At 41.3% G+C, this 27,951-nt stretch overlaps 1 protein-coding gene across 2 annotated transcripts; it reads right to left on the bottom strand.

Annotated features, from left to right (window-relative positions):
* Position 1: 1 nt before the first annotated feature.
* CHODL (chondrolectin) lies at positions 2-27,108 on the bottom strand. Of its 2 annotated transcripts, XM_082220802.1 has the most exons (8): positions 26,512-27,108; positions 6,669-6,981; positions 5,832-5,989; positions 5,188-5,235; positions 4,720-4,803; positions 3,496-3,598; positions 1,976-2,054; positions 2-891 (listed from the first exon to the last, which is right to left on the bottom strand). In XM_082220802.1, exons 1-8 carry the CDS (start codon positions 26,606-26,608, stop codon positions 889-891), a joined length of 885 nt encoding a protein of 294 aa, XP_082076928.1. In that variant the 5' UTR covers positions 26,609-27,108; the 3' UTR covers positions 2-888. The 2 variants fall into 2 exon arrangements, with proteins under 2 accessions (XP_082076928.1, XP_082076927.1); XM_082220801.1 differs by lacking the exon at positions 1,976-2,054 and having other exon boundaries at positions 4-891; positions 26,512-27,107.
* Between the last annotated feature and the right edge of the window lie 843 nt (positions 27,109-27,951).

Genomic DNA, 27,951 nt, shown 5'->3' with positions numbered 1-27,951 from the left:
ATCATCAACAATTGTTCTTAAAATCTAGTTACTTGGCACAGCAATAACTAGCGATCTTTGCCTGGCCATCCCCCCCCCTTTTTTTTTGTTTCCAAGGATTGAATGAATAACTTGTCACAGGCAGAATGACTCAAGTTGCCCCTGGACAAGCATAATATAAAAATACCCTTTTTGCTACCAAAGTGTACTCATTACAGTTCATCAGTTTGTTTCCCCGTGATTTTGAAGTTTATCCTTGCAGAATAGCACAGTGTTGCCATTGTCTTTAGTAATGTAAGTCAAAGAACAACAGTAAAATCACCTCCTATTTCAAATAAATAATCCTACAGTCAATATTTTTATCAAATTTTTATGCAAAGATAAATTATTTTGTTACACTGTAAATTTATATTAACTGAATTTACAGTACACCTATTAATAAGAGACAATACAACGTATGAGAAACTAACAAGGAGGGAGTTAAAATTTAAACTAGAAATGACTGTTTAGAAGTGACATATACAGAAGACATTTTCCCATATATATTCCAAATGCTCTTTCCATCTCATTACTATCTGTAGCAGAGTCAGTTTCCATAGCAAAATAAATGCATTCTTTTTTTCTTTTGGAGTGCCATGTTTTGCTACTGAATTCAAAATCAAACATTGCATATAAAAATGATCTGAACAATTGCCTCAAGGGGGAGCTTCCAGTTCATTTTGCTGATCCATTGCAATTCCAAGCCATTCCAAGCTAATATCTGACATGACATTATAATAGATCCTGAATGGAAAAGTGTTATTCCTGCTTTCTTTTCAGTCATATCTCTATACCTCCATGCTGCTGTCTTTCCGTGCATTCTTAGAAATCCATAGCGTAGACTGGTCCGGACTGGTTTTTGTTCTTCCTTTACTGGAAAATTAGAAACACAATTGTATATACATGCATTTATTATGCATCTATTCCTTTCATATGTTCATGCAAGTATGCAATGAAAGATGGGTGACGGTGTTCAAAAAACAATTGATAAGGCTTTCCAAATGGTCTCTGCTACTAATGTTGCTTGGTTGGCCTCCTGTAAAAAGATTATGCACTTAGCCGCTGGAAAGTGACCTCACACTCGACAGGATGTTTTTCTTGGTAAGGAAGTATACAAGATGAGCCTATCAGTGCTGTGCTTTCTCACAGATCTATCATCTATATGGTCCTCAAAATCTATGCCCACCCTCAGGCAAACCTTAAAGTCCTAAAGCTTAGATCCAGTAAGCTTCGTGTGGTACTTTACATATTTATCTTACAGTACATTAATTCATTACCTGATCTATAGCTTCTTTGTATTGAGTCAAAAATTCCTAATGGTAATTAATAGCCATAGCTGTTGAATCAGCCCAGTGGCTTTCCTTCTTCAATCCACCATTAGCAGTGTTATACTTTGAAACCAGTTTTGCAGTATGCATTTATTTCTCAGCTAACCTAAGGGCACTACATCCATAATGTGGAAGCTTCTTTTCTATGGCTCCATTCAAAGGCACAGCAGCTAAAAGCCTAGCAATACATTTGAGTCCTTCCCATACAACTGTTAGTCGTCTGAGATGCATGGGTTGGGCTAGGAACAATCTGATAATAAAAGCACAATTGATCCCAACCACATTGTGCCAAACCTTTCGAATTTGCCACAGTGCCATGGAATGAAGCAAGGAAAAGTTACTCCCAATCCAGTACTGCTGCTTTTAAAGGACACTTTGAGTGGGATGTCATCTGAACAAAGGTAGCAAAAATATGTTCTGAGCCAAGTGCATAGATTGAACTATATCCATAGATATAGAGCAACACAATTTCAAGGTCACCAAACTAAATGAAGCCAACCCAGCTCCTCCTGGTGAGGAGATTCTGTCCCTGTGCAAAGTTTCTTGGAAGAGCGTTCTGTAGATCACAGGAGTTGCCAGGATTCCTAGCTCTACCTTAAAAATACAATCATAGAAACTGAGAAATATACCAAGTTAGAATCTAAACTTTCTGCAAGGCATTCAGATGATAATGGAGATGAGTCACTGAAGCAGTTTCTCCTTGCTTCCCTAGAAGAAAGGAAAGGGAAAGCCACTAAGCATGAATGAGTTGCTGGTTTGCCATAAAGCACAGGAGAAATCCTCAGTGTGGATGCTTCTCGTGCCTTACTTTGGTTTTAGCACTACCAGTGGGACCATCATAACTTTTTCGTCCTTTGAGAGCAAGAGCAATATAGCATCCTGTTGGAGCAGAACTTGGTGTGTTTTTGACATAAGTTTGCTGCTGAAATGGCATTTGTGCGTCCTACCTCTCCTTGCAACTTTCAGTCAGATATGCCTGTGTTGTTTTCCCAACCCACTTCAGCTCCACATCTTTGACTGCAGCCGATTGGTTAAGGAAATGTGGATGATTTAAGTCTGACTAAACTTTATGGGGATGAGGACAAAGCTCAGCATGGGATCAAATCCTTGTGTTCCTGCCATTGCTCTTTCTTCTGCATAGGTAGCAGTAGCAGCAGTGGCTACGCCCTCGCTTGCAGTGCAGAGAGAACAGTGCCCACAATATTCCAAGACTACATACTGTGGTGGCTGTGTGCACATCATACATTTAAAGCACATTACTTCCCCCATAGAACCCTGGGGACTTTGGTTTGCTGAGGGTACTGGAATTGTACCTCTGTGATGGGTTAAACTACAGTTTCCAGGATTCTTCAGGTGGTGTCATGTACTTTAAATGTTTGGTGGGTACACAGCCTGTGTCAGAGATAGTGTTTCAGCTGATTCAGCCCTAAAAAACAGCCTGTTCCTGCGATCCCTTTGATAACAGAAACTAACCAAATCTTCAAAGCTGGGAAACTCACTGAGTATGATTGACCTTGATTTCTTCTTAAACAGACTTTTGAAAGGAAAAGCTAGGCAGGTATCAGAGCAGGGTAGAAAAAGTAGTAAGTTCAGTTTTGCATTGTAATCAAGTACACAACAAGGACCTTTTCTTCTATCTAAGGGATGTTTGCTTAGGCATTGGGTTAAAATGTTAGTTTTCTAGTTTCTATACTATAGGTGTGTAGAAGCAGCAGCCATCCAGATGTTGTTAGACTCTTATCGGCCCCAGGCAGCATGGCCAAAGAGCAACAAAAATGCAAAATGTAGTCCAATAACATTTGGAAGGCCAAGGCTCCCCATGACTAATCTACAAAAGCAACGAGTTCTTTACACTAGCATGAGAGCAGCATTAACTTACTTAGAACAAAAGGTTTTGCAAACTCAATATACCTGCTATTAATGTTGAACACATTATCTATTTGACGATGTGGCTACATTATTAAATGTGGACTTCCTGCCATTTTAGTCAAGGCATAACACTGGAATAATGTTCATTTTCAAGTGCAAATGATAATGGCCTTGCTTTGTGTGTGGAATGGCCTTGAATATGAGTCAGTTGGAAGGATTAATTTTATAATACATGAGCTTAAGTTCCAAGACACTCTTTCTGTCCAGCCATAATAGTTACCTTTTATGCAGCATCTGGAAACAGCAAGTCCCGAAAGCCACTAATATCAACAACAGCAGTGGTATAGTAGGTATAACAACATAAATTAAATTGGGAATTAAACCTACAAGAAAAAGGGTTTCATTATTGTATTTTGCTTGAAATCATAGGCTCTGCTTGCACAGGGTCAATCTTGTACTGCACCAGTCAATCACAACAATCAGAGATCTCTTAAGCCAATGGCTCACACGTATGAACTAGTGTGATCTAGTCCATGAAATCTTACAACCCAAGAGGTATCCAATCTTAAGAACTCTACTCTTCCAATTTTCAAACTGTAGACTGCAGAACACTACCCTGAGGCTCTTTCAAGGCATCAGTGAAAAAACTGGTCGTGGCAAAGACATGAAAGACAACTTGCCCGCCTCTAAAGACTTTTCCACATAAAGTACAACTGTAAAAGTTTTGAGAGTGTCCCAGGGTGTCCTGGCCAGGGCTTTTGGTTCTCACCATTTCCTTTCTGTGTTGAGTGGTGACAGAGGAGGCAGGGAGTGCTGAACCCAGTCCCATGTATGATTGGTAACCGGATGGTCAACCCAGCACGGGTGCAGGTTGCTTCAATAGTACCCCACCTCCAGCACTACCTAACAAAGTAGGGGGAAATGCATGCCCCATACTTCAGCATCATAGCTGTAGGCAGTTGTACTCAGCAAACAACCTCACAAGCCACCATTTATAAAAGCCAAACAAACAAAACAAGAACCTGATTGGGAAGGTGCAGAACTTTAGCAAAAAGCTGACTTTCCAAAACTTGTTCATTAACCAAATGTTTTGTTAGATCATTTTTTTAATTAGTTATTCTGCGGTCCATTAAGCTTAATGGACTAGATTAAGACTTGAACATGCAGAACCCCCTGCAATTCATTCACTGTGTGTGGCTCTGGAGTAAGAATGAGAGGAAACTGTGGGAGAAAATACTTGGCATATTGACTCTGGCTGTTTTCGATGTGATGTCTATCCTTGACAAAAAGCATTTCCCCTTAAAAACCCAAGTAGAGCTATTTGCCCTGCAGCAACGACATCTTGAATTCTTCTTCTTTTTAAAATCCCAGAGCTCAGGTTCATTTTAGTTTCTGGGAGTACAGCCAGTTTATTCATATGATGAATAAGTGGGGTTTGCATGTCTGCAGTCTATGCTTTATATTTAAATATTACTCAGATATCAGAATCATATGCATCAATTACCAGTTTCAGTAACAACCACCGGAAAATGATCTTCTGGCTTGCTTGAATCGTGAGGCTTCCCTGCTGGCACCGTTGGCTGGGCTTCTGTGAAAGTAATTACATATTTTAACAAAACAAAATCGAATTCCTGTGTTGGGACATCTGCACATATTACTGCACTTTGCAAAAGCTCCAAAGGCAACAGGATTAATCAGTTTTGAACATGAATACTGTAGGTGATAAACTCGTCTAAGGACTTTACTGTAACATAGGGATAACATCTGGAATAAGAGTTACGAACTGAAATATTCCAAAATGTATCCATACACTTATAAAAACATATATGGTAACTATTATTCTCTACAGGATTCATTGTTCAGCTGTTCCATGGCTACTCTGCTTTTCCAATCTATGGATTGTTTTGCTTTTGGAAATGATGGATGAGATTCTATTGCTTTACCATTGCAACTCAATCCAAACGTTTCTTACCATAATCTGGATCTGCTCTGTCTCCTAATTCTTTTTCTAGGATGTCATCTGTTAAAATAATATATAAACAAGGCAGGGAGGAATAGGTTGTTTACATTTTTCAGGCAATCCTAAATTTAAATAAACAGCTTTTCAGATACTTAAAACCATATGTTGACAACTGTGTTCAGTAGGATAGATTTTTGTACTTAAGGGCACAATACATCCTGTGGCATCTTAAGAAGTACTTAATTAGAGTTGCAATTCTGTACCTACTTCCCTTGGAATAAGTCCCATTGAACTCAATGGAATTTATTTATAAGGAGATATATATACTACTGTATGGATAGTTAATGCAAGATCCTATGCTTGAGGCAGAAAATAAAATAGTGTGTAATGATTAGTTTAACTTCTGCTAAAATGTAGGCCCTCTGTTAAAATTTGAAGCGGGGTGATGTTGCCTCTTAGTAACAGAATAACATAGTACCCCCCCTTGTTTACATTTTATCTTGCTTCTATACACTAATCCAACTAAACAGTGAATTTCACCTGTCTTAATGAGATACATGGCCTGCACTAGGGTAAAGTCACCAGGACTTCAAGGGTTTGAAAAATCAACCAGAAATCACACACAACATATGAAGCTCATCTTCAGCATTTCCTACCTGGACCATATTTGCAGATAAAATTGTGCTTCATGTTGCATCTGTCATCATTCCATTGGTAAAGGTAAGGCCCTCCCAAGCCAGGATTTGCAGTTGGTTGATGATACATCACAACACAAGCTTCGCTCCCACAGGAAGGCTCATCTGTATACCAATTTCTATAACAATACACAAATTACAGTAAAAAATAGTTTGAAAACTATTATTGCTTGTGAGTCCGTTTTTGCTTTGCTGGATCTAAAAAAGGGAGCAGGAGTAGCTCAGTGGTAAAGCACATTCTCTGCAGGCAAAACATCCAAGGTTCAATTCCCAGCAAGGACTGAGAAATACTTCATTCTGAAGCTTTGGAAAACCACTGTATGCCTATGAAGACCAGAGGTAGCCAACATGGTGCCTTCAAATGTTGTTGGACTACAATTCCCATCATCTTCAGCCTACATAGCCAATGGCTAAGGAAGCTGGGAGCTGCAGTTTAACATCATCTGAAGGACAGCATGTTGACTACCCTGGATATAAATAATACTATGCTAGATTCAGTGATGGAGCAGAGAAATGGGGAAAGTGAGACAAAAACAGAGAAAATTGAGATTAGCATTTATCTACCCACTTAGTCACATTTCTATACATGCTGCCAGCATTTGGTGGGTATTTCACTAGTAAACATTTCTTTCTTTATAAATTACTAATACATAATTCATTATTCTTATTTCACAGGATCCATTTTCTCTTCAGGGATTATGGGGCCCCAGGGCAATATCAAGTCTGCCTAGCAGCCCCAAATCCCCTTTTGGTCTCTGTTTGCAGCAGCAGCAGCAGCAAATGACACAAAATATTTACCTGAAGAGTGAATTGCTTCCATCTGTCCACTTGTAAAGATCAGGGCAGGCACTTGATGTGGTTTGTCCCTCTCCACTTCTCCACAGCCCGATCCAAAAGTCCCCATCAGAAATGCCGAGGCCTGATTTTGTGAGGTTCTGCAGCATGTTTTCTATTAACTTTTGCTCTGTTTCACTTTCAAGGCTGAGGAGTACTCCGCCATCTATTTCACAGGCCAGGCGAGCCTCCTGGAATCCCAGACGTCTGGACAAGTCTTGAAAATAGGCTATCTTGTAGCAGGGGTGTGTTGAATCACCATAACATATCTTTTGCCCTAAAAAAACAACCACACACCAATATAGAGACATGCAGTTATAGGTTAATGGAGCCTTCTTTCATAGCAAAACAGCATGTAAATGACATCAGGGTTACATTCCCCTACTCTCGCACCATCTTTTATTTAACTTTTCCCAGAATTCCATGCTAATGATTGAAAAATTAATAAACAACTCAAAAATGTTATGTGCCTTAAAAATGTAAGAATCTGATAGGATAACTTTTGAGACGCAATAGGTACAATATTCGTGAAGGTTACAACCCACAAGTGCAGACTAAAGGGGGGGGAATCAATGAATCATGTGTACATTTTCATTATTATTATTTTTTGTGGGAGCCATGAACAATTTTTTGTGAAAAATGAAAGAAATGGAATGACATGAAAATGACATCTTTCCTCCATTGATCCTCTCTACCCTAACTGCTCTGCTCCTATCCAGCTACAGAGATTGATGAGCAAAAGCTGTCTCCTGAGCAAATGTCACATGATAGGTCCTGAGACAAGTGTAATTTGAACACTCATCAAAATGCTGATACTGGTCCTGTTAAAATGGAACTGGAAAGGACCTCATCAGAAGCTTAAATGGAGTGAGCTTCAATGGAAGCATCCTTTCAGCTTTTAAACAAACTACAGTCCTCCATTATGAATTCAGAGAGTTGTGATTTGCACAAACTAGGTTTAATTAGAACAAACCAGTTTCCCCAGTATTCATGTTTTAAATACTTTTCTAATACACCCTTCAGGATCTAAAGCATGGTTTGTTCTTGCAAAACCTTTTAAGTTACAAAAAACAGAAATGGGAAGAGGGTTCAAGGGTATGGGGACACCATTGAGAATGCCCTGTGTAAGGTGCCTGCCCAAGGTCTGATCTGAAGAATCACGAGGCCACCACATTGCTGAAGCTAAGCAGTTCTGTCTCTGGTCAGTGAATAGATGAAAGGCTGTCTTTGGGAAGCACATGAATGCTGTCTTGGATTACATAATGGAAGGAACGTAGGCTACAAATGTAAGAATATAAACATATAAATATTTGGTTTATTGATTGGCCAGACAGCAGGACCTCGGATGTTGAACTGAGCATCTGGTGAGGCTCATATGGATGAAAGTGGTCTTTCAGGTATCCTTGGCCCAAACCGTTTAGGGCTTTAAAGGCTAAAGCCAGCACCAGTAATCAGAAACTGTGATTTGTTCAAAAGCAGAAATGAATGTTTCTAATCCTCTCCTTGTGACTGTGAGGGCGAAGCGCATGAACCCAATGCTCACACAGGTTCATAGCAGACATAGCATGAAACTATGGTTTCCAAATGACCAGTGCTATTTTTCTAGAAAAAGAAGTGCCGGAACTCACCATGAACATCTCTCTTGTTCTCTTATAATGGCAATGGCACCCCCCTGAGAGGTGCTGGAACTGAACTCTGGCGAGTTCCAGATAGGGGGGGGGGGGAAAGCCCTGCTAAGGACTCTGAAAAGAATATCTATCTACACTACATTGCTCCATAGTTACTTCAAGAATGGACTGCTACTGCAATGTGCTCTATGTGAGGCTGCTATAGAGAAGCTTTCAGAAACTTCAGCTAGCAGCAAGAGCACTAAGTGGGCTGGTCCTTGGGACATAATAATAACACTTTTGCTGTACTAACTGCACTGGATACCAATAAGTTTTTGGACTCCAATCAAAGTGCTTGCTGGCACTACTGAAGTCTACCAGGCTTGAGACCAGAATATGTAAAGGTCCTTCTTCTCCCATTTTAGGCTACTCTATTACTGAGCACATCTGATAAGGTTATGCTGTATATCTTCCCTTTGTCTGCAGTACATCCAGTAGGAATGTGGAAGGGGAGCTGCTCTGTGATGGCTCCCAGCGTATGTAAGTCCTTGCCTAGGTATATATGTCATCCCCCACCTTACAATATTTTCAGTGCCTTTCTCAAAACTTCTTTTCTAGGCTAATACACATGGTTATGGGCTGGAAGCAAGGCTGCATTCAAATGTGAGGTTTGCTGCATTAGTTTTACTGGTTATAAGGCTAGAGCTTCTATCCCAATTTCTAATGTTCCTTTTACACTGCAGTACCAGCTGCATTATGGAACTGTGGCTTTTAGATTGACATACTGCCATGTCAAGCTGAATTTTGAACAGTGGGGAAGAACTCTTGCTGGGATATTGCCCCACTTTTCATCACATGGAACTACAATACAAAACTCAGCTTTCCAAATTATCAGGCTTGTGAGTTAATGGGATTGCAAACAGATTAAAAAACAACAACAATTAGTATGGAAATAAGTGCTAAACCTCCACCAGATTTCCAAAAGTGGCTTTTATGTCATGTGAAATACCACATAAAAGATAAGAAATTATCAGGTATGGAAATGTCAGGGAAACAATAAAGTGCTGTCTGAATGCAGCCCAAGTCCTGCTGAACTTAATGGGGTTTATTTCCAAGAATACATGCATAGAATTGCACTATAACTTAATCACTTAACCATTATTTTTTGTTTTGTTTTGGGGTCAGTTATCTGCCACCTCTTGCTGCCTTTTAATTGCCAGGTTTGGGTTTTGATTATGTCACATAGTTCTAAATTGTTGGATCATTTTAATCTGACTTTACTAGATTAAGTGGACAGTGTGATAGAAATCTAATTCATGGTTGCATATTCTGATTCAGAGATATGTGCACATCACTGCTTGTCCCTCATGCCGAAGCACGTTAGCCCTACCATATATGGCAGAACTGGGCAACTTTTCAGTGCCATATGTGTGGTTCCAATTCTGCAACAGAAAATCATATGCAACCCTAGGCTGTGGTCATGAGTTATGGTATCCAGACAAAGGAACCAGATGTACATTTGTTAGTAACCAAATTCATATTTATCTAACACACACACACATATGTGTCATGTTTAATATGATAAACATACATATAATAAAATATCTATATTAATAGAGTAAACACCCTGTTTAACAATATAGTATAAAGTTAAGACACAGAAACAAGGTGATCCGAATAGTTTAAGGAAAACAAGAAACAAATTGCAAACTCAGATGTGGACTCAGCCTACTGAAAGAATCACAGCATCATCCTTGTTTTATTTATTTTTGTATTTCCCCATGAAAATATAATTTAGACCAGAAAGCTTTATACCTACCACATCGTCTGTGAAATATCCAACAAATACCGTATCAAAAGCATGCAATATTAAATGAAGGTAGGCATGCATTTATTCCTTGCTGGCTTTCATGAATGAATTGAATAAAAATACTTTCCAACTCCACAAAGAGAAAGCATATCTGGTACCAGATAAGGCCAACAGGAATGGGATAAGAGGAGAAGTCCTCTTATGGATCAGAAACTAGTTAAATAACAGAAATACTGCATTAAGGAGAGATGTGAACTGTGGGATCCCCCAAGGATCTGTAAAGGACCAGTGACCTTTAAACATTCATAAATTATCAGTAGTTCTGGGGGAACAGAATGATATCCATATTTGTTCACGATCCCCAATTGTTCAATGTTCTTAAAAGAAAAGGGGATTGCAAGGAACTCTTAAAAGAAACTCACAAAACTGCATGATGAGCATAGCAAATATAATTCAGTATACATATAAAGTATGCACATAAATTCTAAGTACAGCGGTACCTCGGTTTAAGAATAGCCCTGTTTACAAACTATTCAGTTTACGAACTCCATAAAACCAGAAGTAGTATCCCAGTTTGCGAACTTTACCTTGGTCTAAGAATGGAATCCAAACAGTGGAAGGGCACTGGCAGTGGGAGGCCTCATTAGGGAAAGTGCGCCTCAGTTTAAGAATGGTTTCAGTTTCAGAACAGACTTCCAGAATGGATTATGTTTGTAAATCGAGGTACCACTGTGTAAGTCCAAGTAGAAAGTGATTTGCATTAGAGCAAAAAGAATTCTAACCACATAAATGACAATGGGATCTGAGGTTATGGTGGACAACTTGATGAAAACATCAAACCATTGTCTGACTGTTGTGTAAAGGTCAAATTGTTATGGTCTTATAAAAGAAACTAAAAATACCGTTATCAAAATGCCTTTATACAAATCTAGTGTGACCACGTTTGAAAGACTGCCTATAAGTCTGGTTATTTTTTAAAAAAATGCTACAGAGCTGGAATAGAGCAGTAAAAATGATCAAGCAGCTGCAGCAACTTCTCAATGAGAAAAGGCTACAATCACTGAGACTTTTAAACTTATTTTTCAAAATGTAAGCAAACTGAGGGAACATGACAGAATTATGCATGGTACAAAAGTACAGTAGTACCTTGGGTTACAGACCCTTCTGGTTACAGACTCGGCTAACTCAGAAACAGTACCTCAGGTTAAGAACTTTGCTTCAGGATGAGAACAGAAATCATGTGGCGGCGTGGCGGCAGCAGGAGGCCCCATTAGCTAAAGTGGTGCCTCAGGTTAAGAACAGTTTCAGTTTAAGAACGGACCTCCAGAATGAATTAAGTTTTTAACCTGAGGTAACACTGTAGATAGAAGTCTTTCTCTCTTTCTCATATAATACTTAGAACCCATTTTTCCAATGAAGATGCAGGGTAGAAGAATGAGGACAAATAAGAGGAGGGACTACTTCACACAGCACTTAGTTAAACCAAGGAATTCTCTACCAGAGAGTGTGTGATTTTTGCCACCAATCTGGACAGCTTCAAAAGGGAATTAAAGAGAACCATGGAGGATAAGAAACTGGAGAGTTTTGCTGGAGAGGCAAAGAGTGATGTTGACAAATGCCCATGAGTTTTAAAGAAGAGGGATGTATGAGAATCCCTGGGAGATCAGGAAATGAAGAGACCAATAGAGGAAAAACCTGAAGGGAATAATAGGAGTAAAGACCAACTTGACATTTTTAAAAATTAACAGCCATACCCTCAAATGTTACATAATAGGCAACGGATTGTCACAGCTGCTGAAAATGATGATAACAAATTCATTGATATCTCTGTTAATGTACCAAAGTTATTTTATTCATCCTACAAGTGGTCCTGACTACCTAAACGTCACACACAATTTCAGCTTGAGAGCTAACATGCCACAGAAAATGCAAGATGTGAGCTGATAAATAGAAAGAACAGATCTCTAGGGTAGCATTTTGACCCATCCATGATGTATCATATGATTAGCAATCATCCTTTCCTATTATGTTGTCAGAACTTTGATCCGATTCAGAAGCCAATCTAGTGATGAATTGCATTAAGTACTATTGATGTTTCACTGCACCATACCCCTTCTTTCTTTTTCTTTTTTGTTCCATCGATGGGATCTAATCTGCATTCTAGGATAAATCACATTACATTATGTCTCTTCAAAAACTACTGCCGCAGCATAATTTCATAATTGTATTCTGTATTCATTAGTAAGATAAATATATGGAAACTAACAGCTTCTTTTCTGCTAAGAAACATCTTTATGCTTCAGCATTTATGCTGGTCTTTCATCTCTCTAGCTGGTTATCTTTTGCCAAGCCTGAACAAAATGTGACCCATAAAGCTGATTTCTGATGACCAACCAGGTATAGTAACCTGCCTGGTGCCTGAGAACAGACACTTTTGGTGGTCTCAGGTAGGAAGCAAAACAAGGAGGTTGATCAAATTCTTCTAAGCTACCATACATGACTTGGTGAGTCAGGGAGTGACTATTTAAAACAGTGAAAGATCCCCTGGGGAGATATATTGCCAATATATTTTTTCTAAGTACACAAATGTCCTACCTAACTACATCCAGAGAATCAGAACTTAAGAACATCTTGCCCGAGCATTCAGAATTTAAGATTCCCTTAAGCGCATGAGGCACAAGTCTTATGGTAGGAGATCTCCCACTGGCCAACTTTTCCAGCAAATGTAGCAAGTGAATCTGGGTTCAAAACTATTCCCCATGGGTACAGCTGAGTCACTAATAAAAGACCATACACTCAAAACGGTAACTCATGTGAACTAAACTTAAAACACTTTCCCGAAGAAACCAGAGGCCTTCCTCCTGGGCATAGTGGACCAATCGGTGTTAAAGAAGGATAGAACTTTTTTATGTATGCTATAGCAGCAGCAATAACTCTCATCGCAAAGCATTGGAAGACACAAGATCTACCCACCTTGGAAGATTGGCAGATGCAACTAATGGACTACATGGAAATGGCGGAAATGACTGGCAGAATCCGAGACCAGGGAGAGGAGACGGTGGAGGAAGATTGGAAGAAATTTAAAATTTATTTGCAGAAATATTGTAAAATTTATGAATGTTAAGGACATTGAAATGAATCGCAGGGATTTCAGCAAAAAAGTAAAATGTAAGATTGGATTAACAACAGATAAATTAATAGGATATGAATTTGCTGAATTAATTTTTTTAAAGGGATACAAGAACGGGAGACGTGAGGAAGTCCGGAAAATAAGCTAATTGAAGATGAGAAATTAAGAAAGAGGGAATTTTTGTTTTTTGTTATTATATGTGTTTTTATCTCTTTTTTCTTTTTCTTTTGATGTGTTTAATGTCTGTATTTTTGTATTGTATTTTTTGTGATTTTGTATTTTCTTTGTCTTTTATTGTGAAAACTTAATAAAATATTTATTTAAAAAATAAAAAAACAAAAATAAAACACGAGGGGTAGTAGAGAAATAATTATATATCTGCTTAATAAAATAGGAGAAATACTATAAATGCAAAGAAGAATGGGTGATAAAGAAATGATAAAACAATAAGGGTAATAAAGAACTTTGTAGAAATAAAGAAACAGTACAGCCATGTAGAATTAAAAAGATAAGAAACAAATGAAGCCAAGCTTTCCTCTTATCCAAAGCTCCCTTCTAGTCCACCTACTTAAAAGTTAAATCAGTCTAGCTCCTTCTGAGTTTCAAAGTACTTCATATCAACCACTACAAAGGGCCTGGTGAACTTTTTCTACCCATCACTCCCCTGAGAAGAGAGACAGAGAGTGTATACTGCAGCTCACTAATCCTGAACTTCTTATATTGAATTCTCTTGATCTCTTGATCCAAGTACCCTGTTCTAGTTACTCTGTTGCAAGATTATTGTTTTGCTGCATGTTTTAAGCTATGGATGTTCAGAGTTGAATGTTTTAAGGATTTTACACATGGTTTTTGTAAATGGATGGAAGCCTATCTTGGCATTAAGTGGTATATAATTAATCAATATTAATCAATCAGAGGTGAGGCCAGACCTTTCTGTGTTGCTAAGAGGTGGGGACTATTCCACTCTCCTTGTTTGCAAAATAAAAAATAAAAATCAGAGGGAAAGTCTAAGCACTGTCATTGTGATTTGTCCCACTATCTCATAAACAAATTTTGACTCAGAATATTCTCAGTTATCTCTACCAAACGTCTTATGGCTTCACCTCGTGATCATCTTCTCAGCCAATTATTAAATACTGTAACAATCCCTTCCCTTTCCTTGTCAATGTGCAGGTCCCACAGTCTCATATACACAGTGCCTTTCCTCAGCAAAATTCACATTACCCCAGGGCAAAAGCAAGGTATGGGTCACGTAACTCACCCAGGAGCACATCCCAGAAGACACACATCCTAGTTAGGGGTTGATAAAGTTGGGTGGTATATAAATACAGATAAATCAAATAATGTACATGGATGTGTAAACCCGTTCTGAGCAGTATGCATCTATCACCGACAACCTAAAGTGCCACACTTCCAATTTAATGCAATCACAGAAAAAGTGAGCTCTGAAAGAATCCACAAAGAACAGAGCTCTTCAGACCTGAGAGCATACATTAGTACTGTATCAAAGTTTATTTGCACATCTGACTAAAACAGACTCAGCATTTTAGTTTTCACAGATTTCCAGAAGAAACGCAGAAGTCTAATTACCTGGATCAATACACGATAAATGGTTTTTCAACCAGCAAATTGGTATTATGCTGAAGGAGCAAATGAAACACTGTTTTACTTGTTGGTTTAAGTGGTATGCCTTTATCAAAGAAAAAGCCCTACATATTACAGTATTTCCTGAAGGCAATTGTGCGCCAAACTATTAAAATTCTGACAGCTTTACCGTTCTAAGTAGAAAATGTCTATTTTTTGGCATTAGTTCCACTCCATATATTTAATATGCTATAAAATGTGAGGCTGAGACCCATTTAGTTGTTTCTGTAATAGATGCTTCCACCCACCCCCATTTGATCTCATGGACCCTGCAGCTGTAAATTATAGGATCAGTATTGGCAGACAGCCAGAGTTCTGTCTAAGCAGAAGTCTCTTAAGAATGTTCCAGCAGCCTCAAACTGGTGGTATCTGTGGCTTCACAGAGATCTTGAAGCATAACTTGAAACCTCGGATGGGACATGCTCTCTCTAAACATGAAGCTAAAGGTTAACCAATGGCTTTCCTGTGCAGGCTTCTGTTGGTCTAGTCAAAAGTGGCACACAAGCTCTTCTCAGCCTTGGGGTTTTCTATTTAACACACCCTAGCTGTGCCCTGGTTCAAAAGAACAGAGAATAACTTAAAGGCATAATATGTATGTGTACACTCATTTATTTATTTTCTCTGCAGTCACTCAGATGAAACTTGTGATAATTGTACTATTAAATTGTTTGTATTTGAATAGTACGGTATTACTAAATCCACATGAAGTTGCTTCTCATTCTGCTGTGATGTTTTTAACTCCCCCCCCCCTTTTTAGTAGAAGATGTTCTGATCAGTGGGAGACCTTGTTTTCGAAGCTGGACTCTGAAGCTGGCTCTGGACCCAATTCACCTGTTCTGCTCACCTGCCTTTCTCAGCATAACCTGCCTCTTTTCTCTTTACCTTCCTGCTGCAGATTTGCTTGTACCAGGGGCAATCTAAAGATGCCTGGCAAGTTGGATCCTCCTAACAGAGGGTCCATGTTGTGCTTGGCCCCTGAAACCTTCCCCAACTGGCTTGTGGGTGGGGCTTGCCCCACCCCAAGCTGGTGATGCCACAGTTATGCTACCGGCCTTTAGCCAATCAGCAGCGTGGCAAAGTTGGGGGTTGGGGGTATCTTATTTGGCAGAGCGACATAGGGACCTCCTTTTGCTTCACGCTGCCGAACACCCGCTCACCTACCCGTTAGTTAGGTCATGTTTGGTTGCCTCTTTTGGAATGGGGGCTGGGTAGGAATTTTTCCCACTGTGGCAGATTGTCTGTGGCCACTTGGTTTTTGCCCACCTCTTAGCAATCGTCACAACTTTGTAAGGTTTGGCAGTTAAGCATTGGTTTAGGGAAATGTGGGGAGGGGAGGTACGGCCATCACCAGCCCCTCCAATGAATAGGGTATTCCATTAAAAGAATCTGGGGGTCTGGATCTCGTCCGAAGCCCGAAGAGGGGCTAGGGCCATGCCAGGACCCCTGGGAACTCCAGGGGTGAGCACCAGTCAATATACACTGACAGAGATCCCCCTACTGGTTGTTTACCCTTACCGGCTTCCTGCAGGGTGGGGCAGGAGCCAGATACAGTTTTGATACCAATGCCTAAGCCAATGCCAGTCACATTTGTGTATTCAATAAAGTTGTGGCCAAAATTTGCCCATTAACATTTAAACTAAATTCTGTCTCCACTGTGTCTTTATTTCCATGAGGGATGAGTTTTGAGGCTCGGAGCACAAGTGCTGTGGGAATGTTCAAGGAGGCAGAAGAGGTTATATTGTTTATTAATATCCTTCCTAACTTGCACTAGCAAGTTCCTTTACTTAGCAGAGTTTTACATTCCCCTTTTAAATGCCCAGCGGATAGCTGGCTGCAGGCTTGTTTAAGCCTCTCAATATGAGGTTCCTGGTGAGTTCCTTATATCCCTCTTAAAAGAATAAAAATGTCACAATCTTGTTTAAAGTATATAAAATAAGTTTACTCACATCATCAGTTTACAATTGGATCCCTGAAGGCAGACTTAGTTACAAAGTATATGCATGTGGATCTATCCCAAATGGGAATAATCCCAGTGTCCTCTGTTGGCTAAAAGCCAACAGAGCATTTCTAGCTAAAAAGCTGCTCCAATGACGGAGGAAGTCAGAGAGAGAGAGAGAGAGGCAGCATGCCTTGTCCTTTTGTTACCTGGACAGGTAAGGTCACACCCACCTCTAGTCACATGCAAAGGAAGTTTGTCCCAGCCAGGAGTAAACAGTAAGTTTTCAACTGGCTGGACCAAACATTCCCCCGCATGTCTACTCTAGGAAAACAAGGAATGTTGTACTTGACTGCTACTTATGTATCACCTACCACAAGTGCAACTCACATTTACCTAGTGGAACATGCTCATTTCACTTCAAGTAACAGAAGCAGCAGATCCTCTACACCAGCTGTACTTATTTTCTGTGGCCACAGTGATCAAGGGTTATTTTTCTAAACTGAAAACATTGTGAAGCATCACACTTCCATGTTTCTTTTCTTGCTTGCGGAGGAGATAACATCTTAGGAGGACTCCTGCTTTCATCAAGGATCTTTGGTTTATCAAAGCTCTTGATGAATATTCAGAAAAGCTCAAGTCTTGAAACAAGGTTTGTTTTGTTTTTCCAACTATGTTTTGCAACATGATTTGATAAATCGCGCTAAGCTTATTCCAAGAATGTTATTAAGAATCTGAAAACATATATTCATGCATTAGTTTGCTCTATCTTCTGAAGTAAGTGAATAGATCAAAAGCATATTTGAAAATGGCCAATCACACCCAAAGTGAGTCAGCGTGGCCTCATGATTATTGTATTGAACTGGGGAGACAGAGGGTCACTTCCAAGCCACCAATTGAGCATTCATCCTAATTTGTTTGTAGGGTGACTAAACATTATTATTTACTGAGCACTCATTTTGATTTGTTTGTAGGGAAGTCCGATGCAGCAGTCTGGAAATACTCCTGGATTCAAGGCCTTGGGCAAATGCCTGTCTTTCTGCCTAATGCTCCTCATAGCTCCGTTGTGAGATAGCCTGGGATGGAAGTGGCGCTGTGATCTAAACCACTGAGCCTCTTGGGCTTGCCAATCAGAAGGTTGATGGTTCGAATCCGCACAACAGGGTGAGCTCCTGTTGCTCTGTCCCAGCTCCTGCCTGCCTAGCAGTTCGAAAGCACACCAGTGCAAACAGATAAATAGGTACCACTGTGGCAGCAGGGTAAACGGCGTTTCTATGCACTCTGGTTTCCATCATGGTGTTCCATTGCGCCAGAAGTGGTTTAGTCATGCTGGCCATGTAACCCGGAAAGCTGTCTGTGGACAAACACCTGCTCCCTCAGCCTGAAAGCAAGATGAGCACCGCAACCCCATAGTCACCTTTGACTGGACTTAACTGTCCAGGGGTCCTTTACCTTTACCTTTACTTTAGTCCCATCTATTTTGCTGCCAACATCTTGAACATAAGGGTGATACCAGCTTGACAATGGGAAACCAACCTTAAAATTAGCTAGTCTAATTTTGACATAGTGCTGCCCTAATCAGAGGTATTGCTTATTGCAAAGTTGTAAATGCTTTCATGCTTCAGCCAGTTGTAATTCTTCGTAGAGAAGCATAAGTCACAACCTCCTATTCAGCGTGAAGAGGTGATGTGAATTCAAATGCCTTGGATCAATATTGGAAAGCCTTTAACTAGCTCTAATGTGAGCCCGGGGCTGGCTCCAGAAGCTGTGTAACTTCCAGAGCTCTCTTCTGGAATGTGTGAAGTAAAAGTAGAAGCAATAGTGTGCCTGAGCATGTGCAGACATAAAGGCATTTTTGAATGTTACCCCAGTAGTTTGAGAGCTATGATTCCATGAGGTGCCTGTTTCTAGAGCAAGAACTCATGTGATCAGCTACAGAGTAACTGCTCATAGAAAAGCAAAAAGTGTCCACACAGATCAGATGCTCATGCCACAGTGTTCAGAGGGATCTACCATTCCATAAGGACTGTGAAACAGATTGACATATGCATCTCCATCTATTCTTTGGGCTACCGTAGATATTGTCTGCCCATTATTAACACAACAACTATCTCTGGAATAGTGCCACACTTCTGTTGCTGATATTTCCATTTTAGTAAATGGCAACGTCACACCCCCCCTATGAATTATTTTGAGAGATCTTATTTTGAGTACTGTCACGTAAATATTGGAATGAGCACTTGACAAAATCAAGGAAATATCACAAATAAAAGGGCAAAAATAAACTGACAGCAAACAGCAGTCATTAAGGCATAATGGCTTTGATTAATACATTGGTTGTTAAGTGGCTAGTAAAAAGATTAGCTCGCATATTTCCTGCCCAACAGATACTTAAAGTAATTGCATTTTTGCAAACTGCGTTATCATCACTTTATGTGCTTTATGATGTCATAGGTACAGCAATGCGGGTTATGTAACACTCAGCAGTTTTTCCTAACCCTGTCTTCTCACTTTTCTTTTCTTTTTTAAGGACTGGTCTTCAGCCAACTCCAGGCATTGTGAACTACTGCATTGCAAACAGCTATTGTTGCCAATAATTCAATATGAACACAAAAGCATAATGTGTTTCCCTATCACTTCTTATAGCACTACCACCATGAGAAAAATTGCTACAGGGTCAATTACGAGAATATGAGATAAGACATGGTAGAATGTAAAAATGCTGCAAGCTACCATGAAGTATCATGAGTTAGCAGAGATAAGAGAACAGAATAGAATAATTTTGCTCTGCTGAGGGATAAGGAGCATGCAGTTCTCAGGAGCTCATTTATGAAGCCCACAGATCAAATCCTTTTCATCTCCACCATTCTATGATTTTGACATTATTGCCAGTGTGTCTTTTTTTGTTTGTTGTGGTTTTTTTGAGAAATACTTATAGCCCTTGCAGTTGCAGAGAGTTTTGAATAAATAGTGGGAGAAATGTCCATCATATTTGCTGATAACAACCAAGCTGCCCGTCGCTTTTCAATCTTATTGACAAAAGGTGAATTTGGGGAGCTAATTCATGGTGAGAAGAGAAAATAATGGCACTATTACACATCAGAAGTGCACTGAAAATAATTGGCGCCAATGTGCCTATTATGTGATCTTGGCCTAACTTGCAGAGATGGCATTTGATTGCAGTTACCTTGTTAGTCCTGGAGTCAAACCTGTTGAACACAATTAGACACCTTTCCAGTGATTTGATGGAGCATTCATTTAGACCCAACAAAGATTATGTTCGCTGTGACCAGGGATGGGAAAATATATCCATTTCATTATTATTGATTATTGAGTGTTATTAGTGTAATTATTGAGTGTTTTAGTGTGAATTTCTCCTAATATGCAATTTTGCCTGTTATAAACATTTTTTGCAATCCAATTTCCCCTAATATAATGTATTATTCTGTGTTACTTTCACAAATATATACCGGTACATGCAGTTTATGCACCCTAGTACAGTGGTACCTTGGGTTACATACGCCTCAGGTTACAGACTCCGCTAACCCAGAAATAGTACCTTGGGTTAAGAACTTTGCTTCAGGATGAGAACAGAAATCGTGTTCCGGGAGTGCGGCGGCAGCAGCAGGCCCCATTAGCTAAAGTGGTGCTTCAGGTTAAGAACAGTTTCAGGTTAAAAACAGACCTCTGGAACGAATTAAGTACTTAACCCGAGGTACCACTGTATATGCATCTGTGTACATGTTACTTGGTTTGGAGAACTGCCCTCCACAGTTTGGGGAAGAGCAAATTCTAAAGGATGGCTCTATTTTGGTTCACGTACTTCTTCAGCAAATACAGAAGAGGTGGGTTTGCCCTTAAATGGCAACTGAGTCAAAATTCTCCCCCACCCCTACTGTGGCCTACAGTTCAACCCTGACTAGTATTTGTAAGTCCATGGAACTAGTTCCCTGAACACAAGGGGGCTTTACACACATACGGCAACAGCTGTCACCTCTCCCATTATGTTTCATAATACACTGTTGTTGTTTTTTGAGAGGCATCTCAAAATTAGTCTGTGATGCAGCAATGAGGAGGGAGTCAACTGTTCAAAATAAAAATATAAATCATTTGACTGCACATAAACCCTCAGACAAAACTTCAAGTAGCTCTGCTTTCAATATGGCTTGGAAATCCCCAGTCTTCCACAGCAAAGAGCCAGTCTCATTCAACATAGAGATGCTTACGTCTGAGTAAGCAGGCTTAAGACTACACCATTAGGAATACTGGTGTATATGTGGAACAAGCTACAACAGTGGTTTATAGACAGGTTGACAGCAATAATTCAAGAGTCTTCCAAAGGATGATTTATTCCAAAACAAATTGGGCCTAATCAACCTTTTCCTGTGCACCTGGAAGTCTTCTTCTGTGATTGGCACCTCCTCATTTGGTCTTCCTGCACACATACAGCAAATAAGTCCATTAAATAGGCAGGTCTAATCCCATTAAAATTAACAGGCTTAAGGTGCTTAACTTTGTTTGGAATTTGGTTGCATGGTGTAGTTTTGAGAACACAACTTCTTTCTATTGTGCACATTCTTGTTATAGACTATGATTTTGTACATTGTGCTGCTGTTAAGTTTATCCCAGAGAGGGACCCCAGAAGCAGAAATCAATTTTATCTTAATGTTTAAAAAGATCTGGAAAACGTTATTGTGTGTGTGTGTGTGTATTTACACACACAGAGAGAGAAAGAGTCTGCTGCCGAAAAGGCATAAGAATTGGCATCGCTACGAGAAGCCAAGTTACAGGGAACTAGGCAGAGGGCCTTCTTGGTAGTGGCACCCTCCCTGTGGAACGCCCTCCCACCAGATGTCAAAGAGAACAATAACTATCAAACTTTTAGAAGACATCTGAAGGCAGCCCTGTTTAGGGAAGCTTTTAATGTTTAATAGGTTATTGCATTTTAGTGTTCTGTTGGAAGCCAGCCAGAGAATAATAATTTTATTATTATTATTATTATTATTATTATTATTATTATTATTATTAACTCAAATATATCAGCTAATCACCAAATGGCACCTTAAACCTGGGTCACGGTCACTACAATGGCATATCTAGGCATCTTTTCTTTTTTGCAGTGAAATTTATTTGTTGTTTAGTCATTTAGTCGTGTCCAACTCTTCGTGACCCCATGGACCAGAGCATGCCAGGCACTCCTGTCTTCCACTTTCTCCCGCAGTTTGGTCAGACTCATGTTTGTAGCTTTGAGAACACTGTCCAACCATCTCATCCTCTGTCGTCCCCTTCTCCTTGTGCCCTCAATCTTTCCCAACATCAGGGTCTTTTCCAGGGAGTCTTCTCTTCTCATGAGCTGGCCAAAGTATTGGAGCCTCAGCTTCACGATCTGTCCTTCCAGTGAGCACTCAGGGCTGATTTCCTTCAGAATGGAGAGGTTTGATCTTCTTGCAGTCCATGGGACTCTCAAGAGTCTCCTCCAGCACCATAATTCAAAAGCATCAATTCTTCGGCGATCAGCCTTCTTTATGGTCCAGCTCTCACTTCCATATATCACTACTGGGAAAACCATAGCTATTGTTTTCCCAGTGAAATTTATTATTATTATTATTCATTTCATTACTATAGCACTTTATATTTTAAAGAAAAAAGCTCAAAGTGGTTTGCAACGCATTAAAACATCAAATGAAACAATCCAGAATAAAACAAATTCAAGCTTCAAGCAAAATATTTCAGATCCTTCTCTGGGTGACATATTTGCTTTTCCCATACTTATTTACCTACTTAATTTAGGTTGCTGCCCCATAGCAGAAATACTCTAGGAAGCCAGTGTGGTGTAGTGGTTAGAGTGTCAGACTAGGACCTGGGAGATCAGGGTTCAAATCCCCACTCAGTCATGAAGCTCACTGGGTGACCTTGGGCCAGTCACAGCCTCTTAACCTCATCACAGGGTCGTTCTCAGGATTAACTGAGGAGGGTGAAAAAGGTGGGATATAAATGCAGTAAATAAGCTCTTCTGCTTACCTGCTCAAGAGAGTTGGAGGGGCCAGCCAGATGGAGATGTCAGTCACCAACTTGGCATCCACATAGTCACAGTTGGACCCATGCCAGTCTCAAAACGCGCCTGGCGCCTATGGGATTTCAAACACTGCTCATAAGGCTTTAAATTGCTCTTAGAATTTGGGGCTGATCGATAACAAAGCTGTTTCAGAACCAGCAAGATGTGTTACATATAGCTCATCTCAGTTAGTCTAACAGCATTCATAAATTTTCAGAAAGTTTCAACATATACAACATATCGCCATAATCTATTCAGGCAATCACCAAAGTAAGGATGACTGTGGCTTATCTCTGCTTAAAAGGGACCACAGCTGGTATACCAGCCTTAGCTAATGGGAAATGTTTTGGGCTTCTTAAGCCACGTAGGCCTCTGGTGACAAAGCTGGGTCAATCAACACCCACCAAACTGCAAATATGATCCTCTTGTAGGGTGCGATCCTCCCAGAATGAGTTGAACCCAAGCCAGACAAACTACCCAGCAACATCAGCTCCATCATATCTAAATTGAGCTTATTTCCCTCGCCCTCATCCATGCCATCCCAAATCCCAGACATCAATATTTTGCACCTCTAAAGCTTCACTTGAATAAGATAGGAACACAAAGTAGAGCTCCATGTTACCAATGTATTGAATGCCCCTCTCTCCAAATCCCATGGTCATGTCTCTCCATCAGATACTCTCACTCTTGCATTTGTCCTGGGTTGTTACAAGCAATGGACACCTCCTGAGTGTCAGCATTTTGTGGAATGGAGTCAAACCATACCAGAAATTTAGGTTTGTGCAATTAAAGTAGATCAAAGCACTGTGTTTCCCTGGCACAAAAAATCTACACTGAAAAGTGTAGGATGAACAAACAATTCATGGGAAGATGTATAAACATCATGCAAGCAAATCAGGATGAATTTTGAAAGAATGCTCATGGCCATATAACATCACCACAAACAAATGTGAACAAATGCTCAACAAAGACAAGACATAGTCTAACTGCAGCACAAGCTTTCTGCAAACAAATCTGGTTGGATACTTCATAAACAGGTTATCTGAAGACACCAAAGGATTCAGCACCCAAAGTATCTCAAGGTCTTCATCCATAGGTTGCACTTCACTTCTGAAATGCTCTGCACCAAGACTACAGTTGGTGCACCTCCTGTACAGTTAATTCACTAAAGTCCACTCCACTTTTCTTCCCCTTGTGTTCTGGTGGAAAAGAGGTGGGTGGACAAAGAGACTAGTGCAGTACTTTGAAGAAGTTGCCTAATACTTTAGAACTTTTAAAGGGATGGCCACTGTCTTCAGGTAAAGACTTTGCAACCTGGAGATGGTACAGATCTCTTTTAACAATTCTGCCTGGCATCTGAATGGACAATGTTATCTCCTTTTATTTGATTAATGTTCCATTCATATAGTGGCTTCCAGGCACAAAGCTCAGAAGGGACGGCATGAATTAATCTCCTGTTTGCTACATGCAACTCCCTCCCCTCAGCTATTATCACAATACAGATTTTGAGGGGCCCTTGGATAAGATGCCTTCAACACTTCCCCATTCCTGCATAGACTTGCTTCCTTGTGACTGCTGTCACTGATTTCCTCTCCCTGAGACCATCTTCACCATTGCCCAAAAGGGCAATGTTCCTTCTTGTTGTTGCCACTGAATGAACAAGAAACAACAGCCAGATAAGCAGAGACATGGGATGGGGGGGGGGGAGAGAATCTGCAGTGGTCCCCATAACTGTGGTGGCAGCCTTGACAAGTTTCTGACACTGACACCCCCTGGTGCCTACATAGCACCTTAGGGTTGCTGCTGCATCTGATCAGTAGCTGAAAAAGATCGGAACTGGTTCTAGGTTACGTGAACTATTTAAGCCATTTCTAAGAGATTCCCTGTAATGTTTTTCTTTTCATTTCATTTTAAAAGTGGTGTGTCCAATGACGAGGGGTCTAAAGGTTCCTGCTTCTTGTGTTCATGTTTCATGAATCTATTCTAATTATGGAAAACTGGAGCATAACTATCACCTTATCCAATTTCTAGTCCCTTGCTTCCTGCCTGACCTTTCAGGAAACCATTGGAATTGGACTGAAATGTACCCTATAGGACACACTCAGGTAATAATATGTACAGGTCCATCTAGAAAATAGGCACACACTGAATCTGCACCGGGGAAACTTAGGTCTAATCTATCACAGCTCCTTGCATAGTAAGTTTGTTGACCTTAAAGATACAACTGGATTCTTTATTGCTTATGTACACTGTATCTTTATGTGCAGGACACACAGGGCAGGTTCCAGCTCCTCCACCTCTTGCATGCAATGAATGGATAGGCACAGTATATTTCTCATATTTATGACATATTTCACATATTTATGGCAAATATATAAGGAAGGAAGGAACTTTGCGCCGCAGTTGAAAAACTTTGTATGTTAATCAATATTTTCTTTTAAAATTGCTTAAGGAGCTTTTCAATATATGAAGATGGCTTCCTAATTATAAAGAATTGAGCAGTTCAGCAAATTCCCTGTGAAGTTCTTTCCTTGGAAAGAAATACTCAAGGCAAGAAAATTGTATCATAGAATGGGAACCCAATGGTCATCTAGTCCAACCCTCTGCAGAATGGGATCATCTGAGGAAGATGTAGGATTTTCCAATACTGATTCACGTCAAAGTTCAGTAGAAGTATGAGCTCAGAAGTTTAGGACACCACCCATATACCCCTTCCACCCACTACTCAGGGTGGAAGTCTACATCTGGTAGCACACATGGTTCTTCAGAGGTATTCTTGCACTGATATCTTTCCTGCCACACAAATCCTTATCCACAAACATGAATGTGGATTTCGGTGGTTACTGCAGACAAGCAGGAACTGAGAAAGTTGTCAGGTGTGGTGGGCATCTCTTTCACATCACTCTTTATCTGGCATTTGAGCCCCCATCCTGCTTCTCCATATTTGATCCTCTATCCTGCTTCTCAGTCTCTGAACTTTTTAAAAATGAGGGGCAAATAGACTCTGTATAAATGGAGGACAGATCAGAGCAAAACCTTTTGACTTAGGAGACACAATATAAGGGACATCAAACTTTCCACCCCCATATTTAAAGATATGAATTGGGGATCTCATCTTTGGAGTTTCCAGGATTGAGGCTGTGATCTTTCCGCAAAGTCAAATCATCAACTTGGGACAAAAATCGAGCCTTTTTTTACTCGCCAGGAAACTGCTCGTCCCTAGTGCCAGTGACACAATGCCAAGGCTGTGTTCCCTGAGTTCCCTTTGCCTCACTGAATCAATAGAGCGCCACCCGCTTGAAAGTAAGAGGATCCCCGCCAGAAAGAGCCACCTTTCTGTTTGGGAATCTCTAACCACTGTTCAATGATCAAGTTGAAAAGCAATGAAAGGGGGAAGTGGAAGGATTGCACCCGAATACCCAGAGCACTTCGGGGGTCTTTATACAGTAGGGAAAGGGCCCTGCCGAGGTTGTTGAGCTCCAATTCCCAACAATCCCACGCAGCATGGTCAATGGTCAGGACTGATGGGAGTGTGGAGTCCAGAAACATCTGGAGGGGGTCCCAGTTCTCTCGCTGCTCTCCCCCAAATAAGAAACCAGGTTCCTCAACCCTCCCTTCAACTCACCACTCAGGACTCGCAGCGAGAGGCAACTCTGAGCCCACAGCCAACAGTAGCCCAGCAGCAGCAGCTGGGGACACCTTCCGCACGGAAAAGGGAGCATCGCAGCGGCCGAGGGAAGAGGCACTGGGCGTCTGAACAAAGTCCCCGAAGTGACAGCAGCAGCAGGTTAGGCGAGCAGGCACCCTCAGCGCCTGCGCAACGGCCGGTCCTCCGCGGGTAAGGTGCTCCAAAGCGGGTCCCTTCAAAGCGCCAAGCAACTGCAGGAGCAGCAGCCGCCTTGAGGAGATCCCTGAGAGCCAGCTGTTGCCCTGCCCGCTGCCGCTGCGCGCATCTCCGTGCGCCAAGGAAGCGCGCGCGTTTTTGCAGGACCCCTTTGGGCGAGAAGGAGAAGCGTCTTGTCCAAGGGAGGAGGAGGAGAAGCAGCAGGAGCAGGAAGCACTGCAAGGTCTCCCTTCTCCTCGCCTTGGCCTGCCTGCGCCTGGAGACGCTGGACGCGCAGGGAGAAAGAAGGCGCAAGCTGCTGGCTCCTGGTTATATAGCGGCTCCGGCCAGCCTCCCGGAGCCTCCGCGTTGGGCAGGGCCAGCCCCGCGACTATTGATTTCTGGTGCAAAATGCAGCGCTGCAGCTTGGGAGGGGGCCGAGCGCGAGGCGGGGGGCTGGGCTGGGGGCGGGGGTCCTGAAAGCCGCGGATTCAGCAGCCCCCTCCTCAAGGCAGAGGGCTTTCCAGAGCCGCAGAGGCGATTAAAAGAGGGCGACGGTGCCAAATGGCGAAAGAAGCGGGTGGCCTCCCTGTCTTTCTGCCACCGCGCAGAAGATGGTAACGGGCGGCTGCCTCCACCCCCCCCCCGCCCCAACAACCCCTCTCTGGGAAATCAGCGTGACTTTCTGGCTTTATTCTGCCGGCTCTTTGGGCTTCCTTGTCGCTTTAGCGCACGGTCGAGGCGCCACTTCTGCAATCCGCGCTGCAGCCAGGCAAGATTGGGTGGTGGTGGTGAGGGAGAATATTTCTGGGCATATACAGAGCGCCTTCCCCATATTACTGGAGGTAGCAGCACCCTCCAGATCAGAGGGGAGACGGAGCTTTGGCATCGCCTTGCCTTTAGGCTGCGGTTTTGCCATTTGTGGATTACATGAATCCAAGAAGGCTCTTTGCTGGGCCAGCTGAAAGGCGTGTTTAAATGAACCCTAAGCAGTCTAAAGGCTCAAGACCAGGATCGACCCTACCCGTCGTTTTGCTGCCTAAGGCAAAATGGGAAAATGCTGCTTCACCCGCACCCTGCTCCAAAGTCGGGGTCACTCAGCTTTTGGGTTCTGGCGAGGTCGCTTTTCCTAACTTATCTGGTGACAGGGGTGGGAACTGGGAAGTGCCCGCGGTGGCACCAGAGAAGCACAGGCATGTCCTCCACCCGCCCACGCCAGAGAAGTGAGGAAAAGGGGCGGCA

Source organism: Podarcis vaucheri (assembly GCF_965113315.1).
Source record: "Podarcis vaucheri genome assembly, chromosome: 4".
Taxonomy (NCBI): domain Eukaryota; kingdom Metazoa; phylum Chordata; class Lepidosauria; order Squamata; family Lacertidae; genus Podarcis; species Podarcis vaucheri.
The sequence above is the reverse complement of the archived record's forward strand: the minus strand, read 5'-3'. Positions and strand labels throughout refer to the sequence as shown.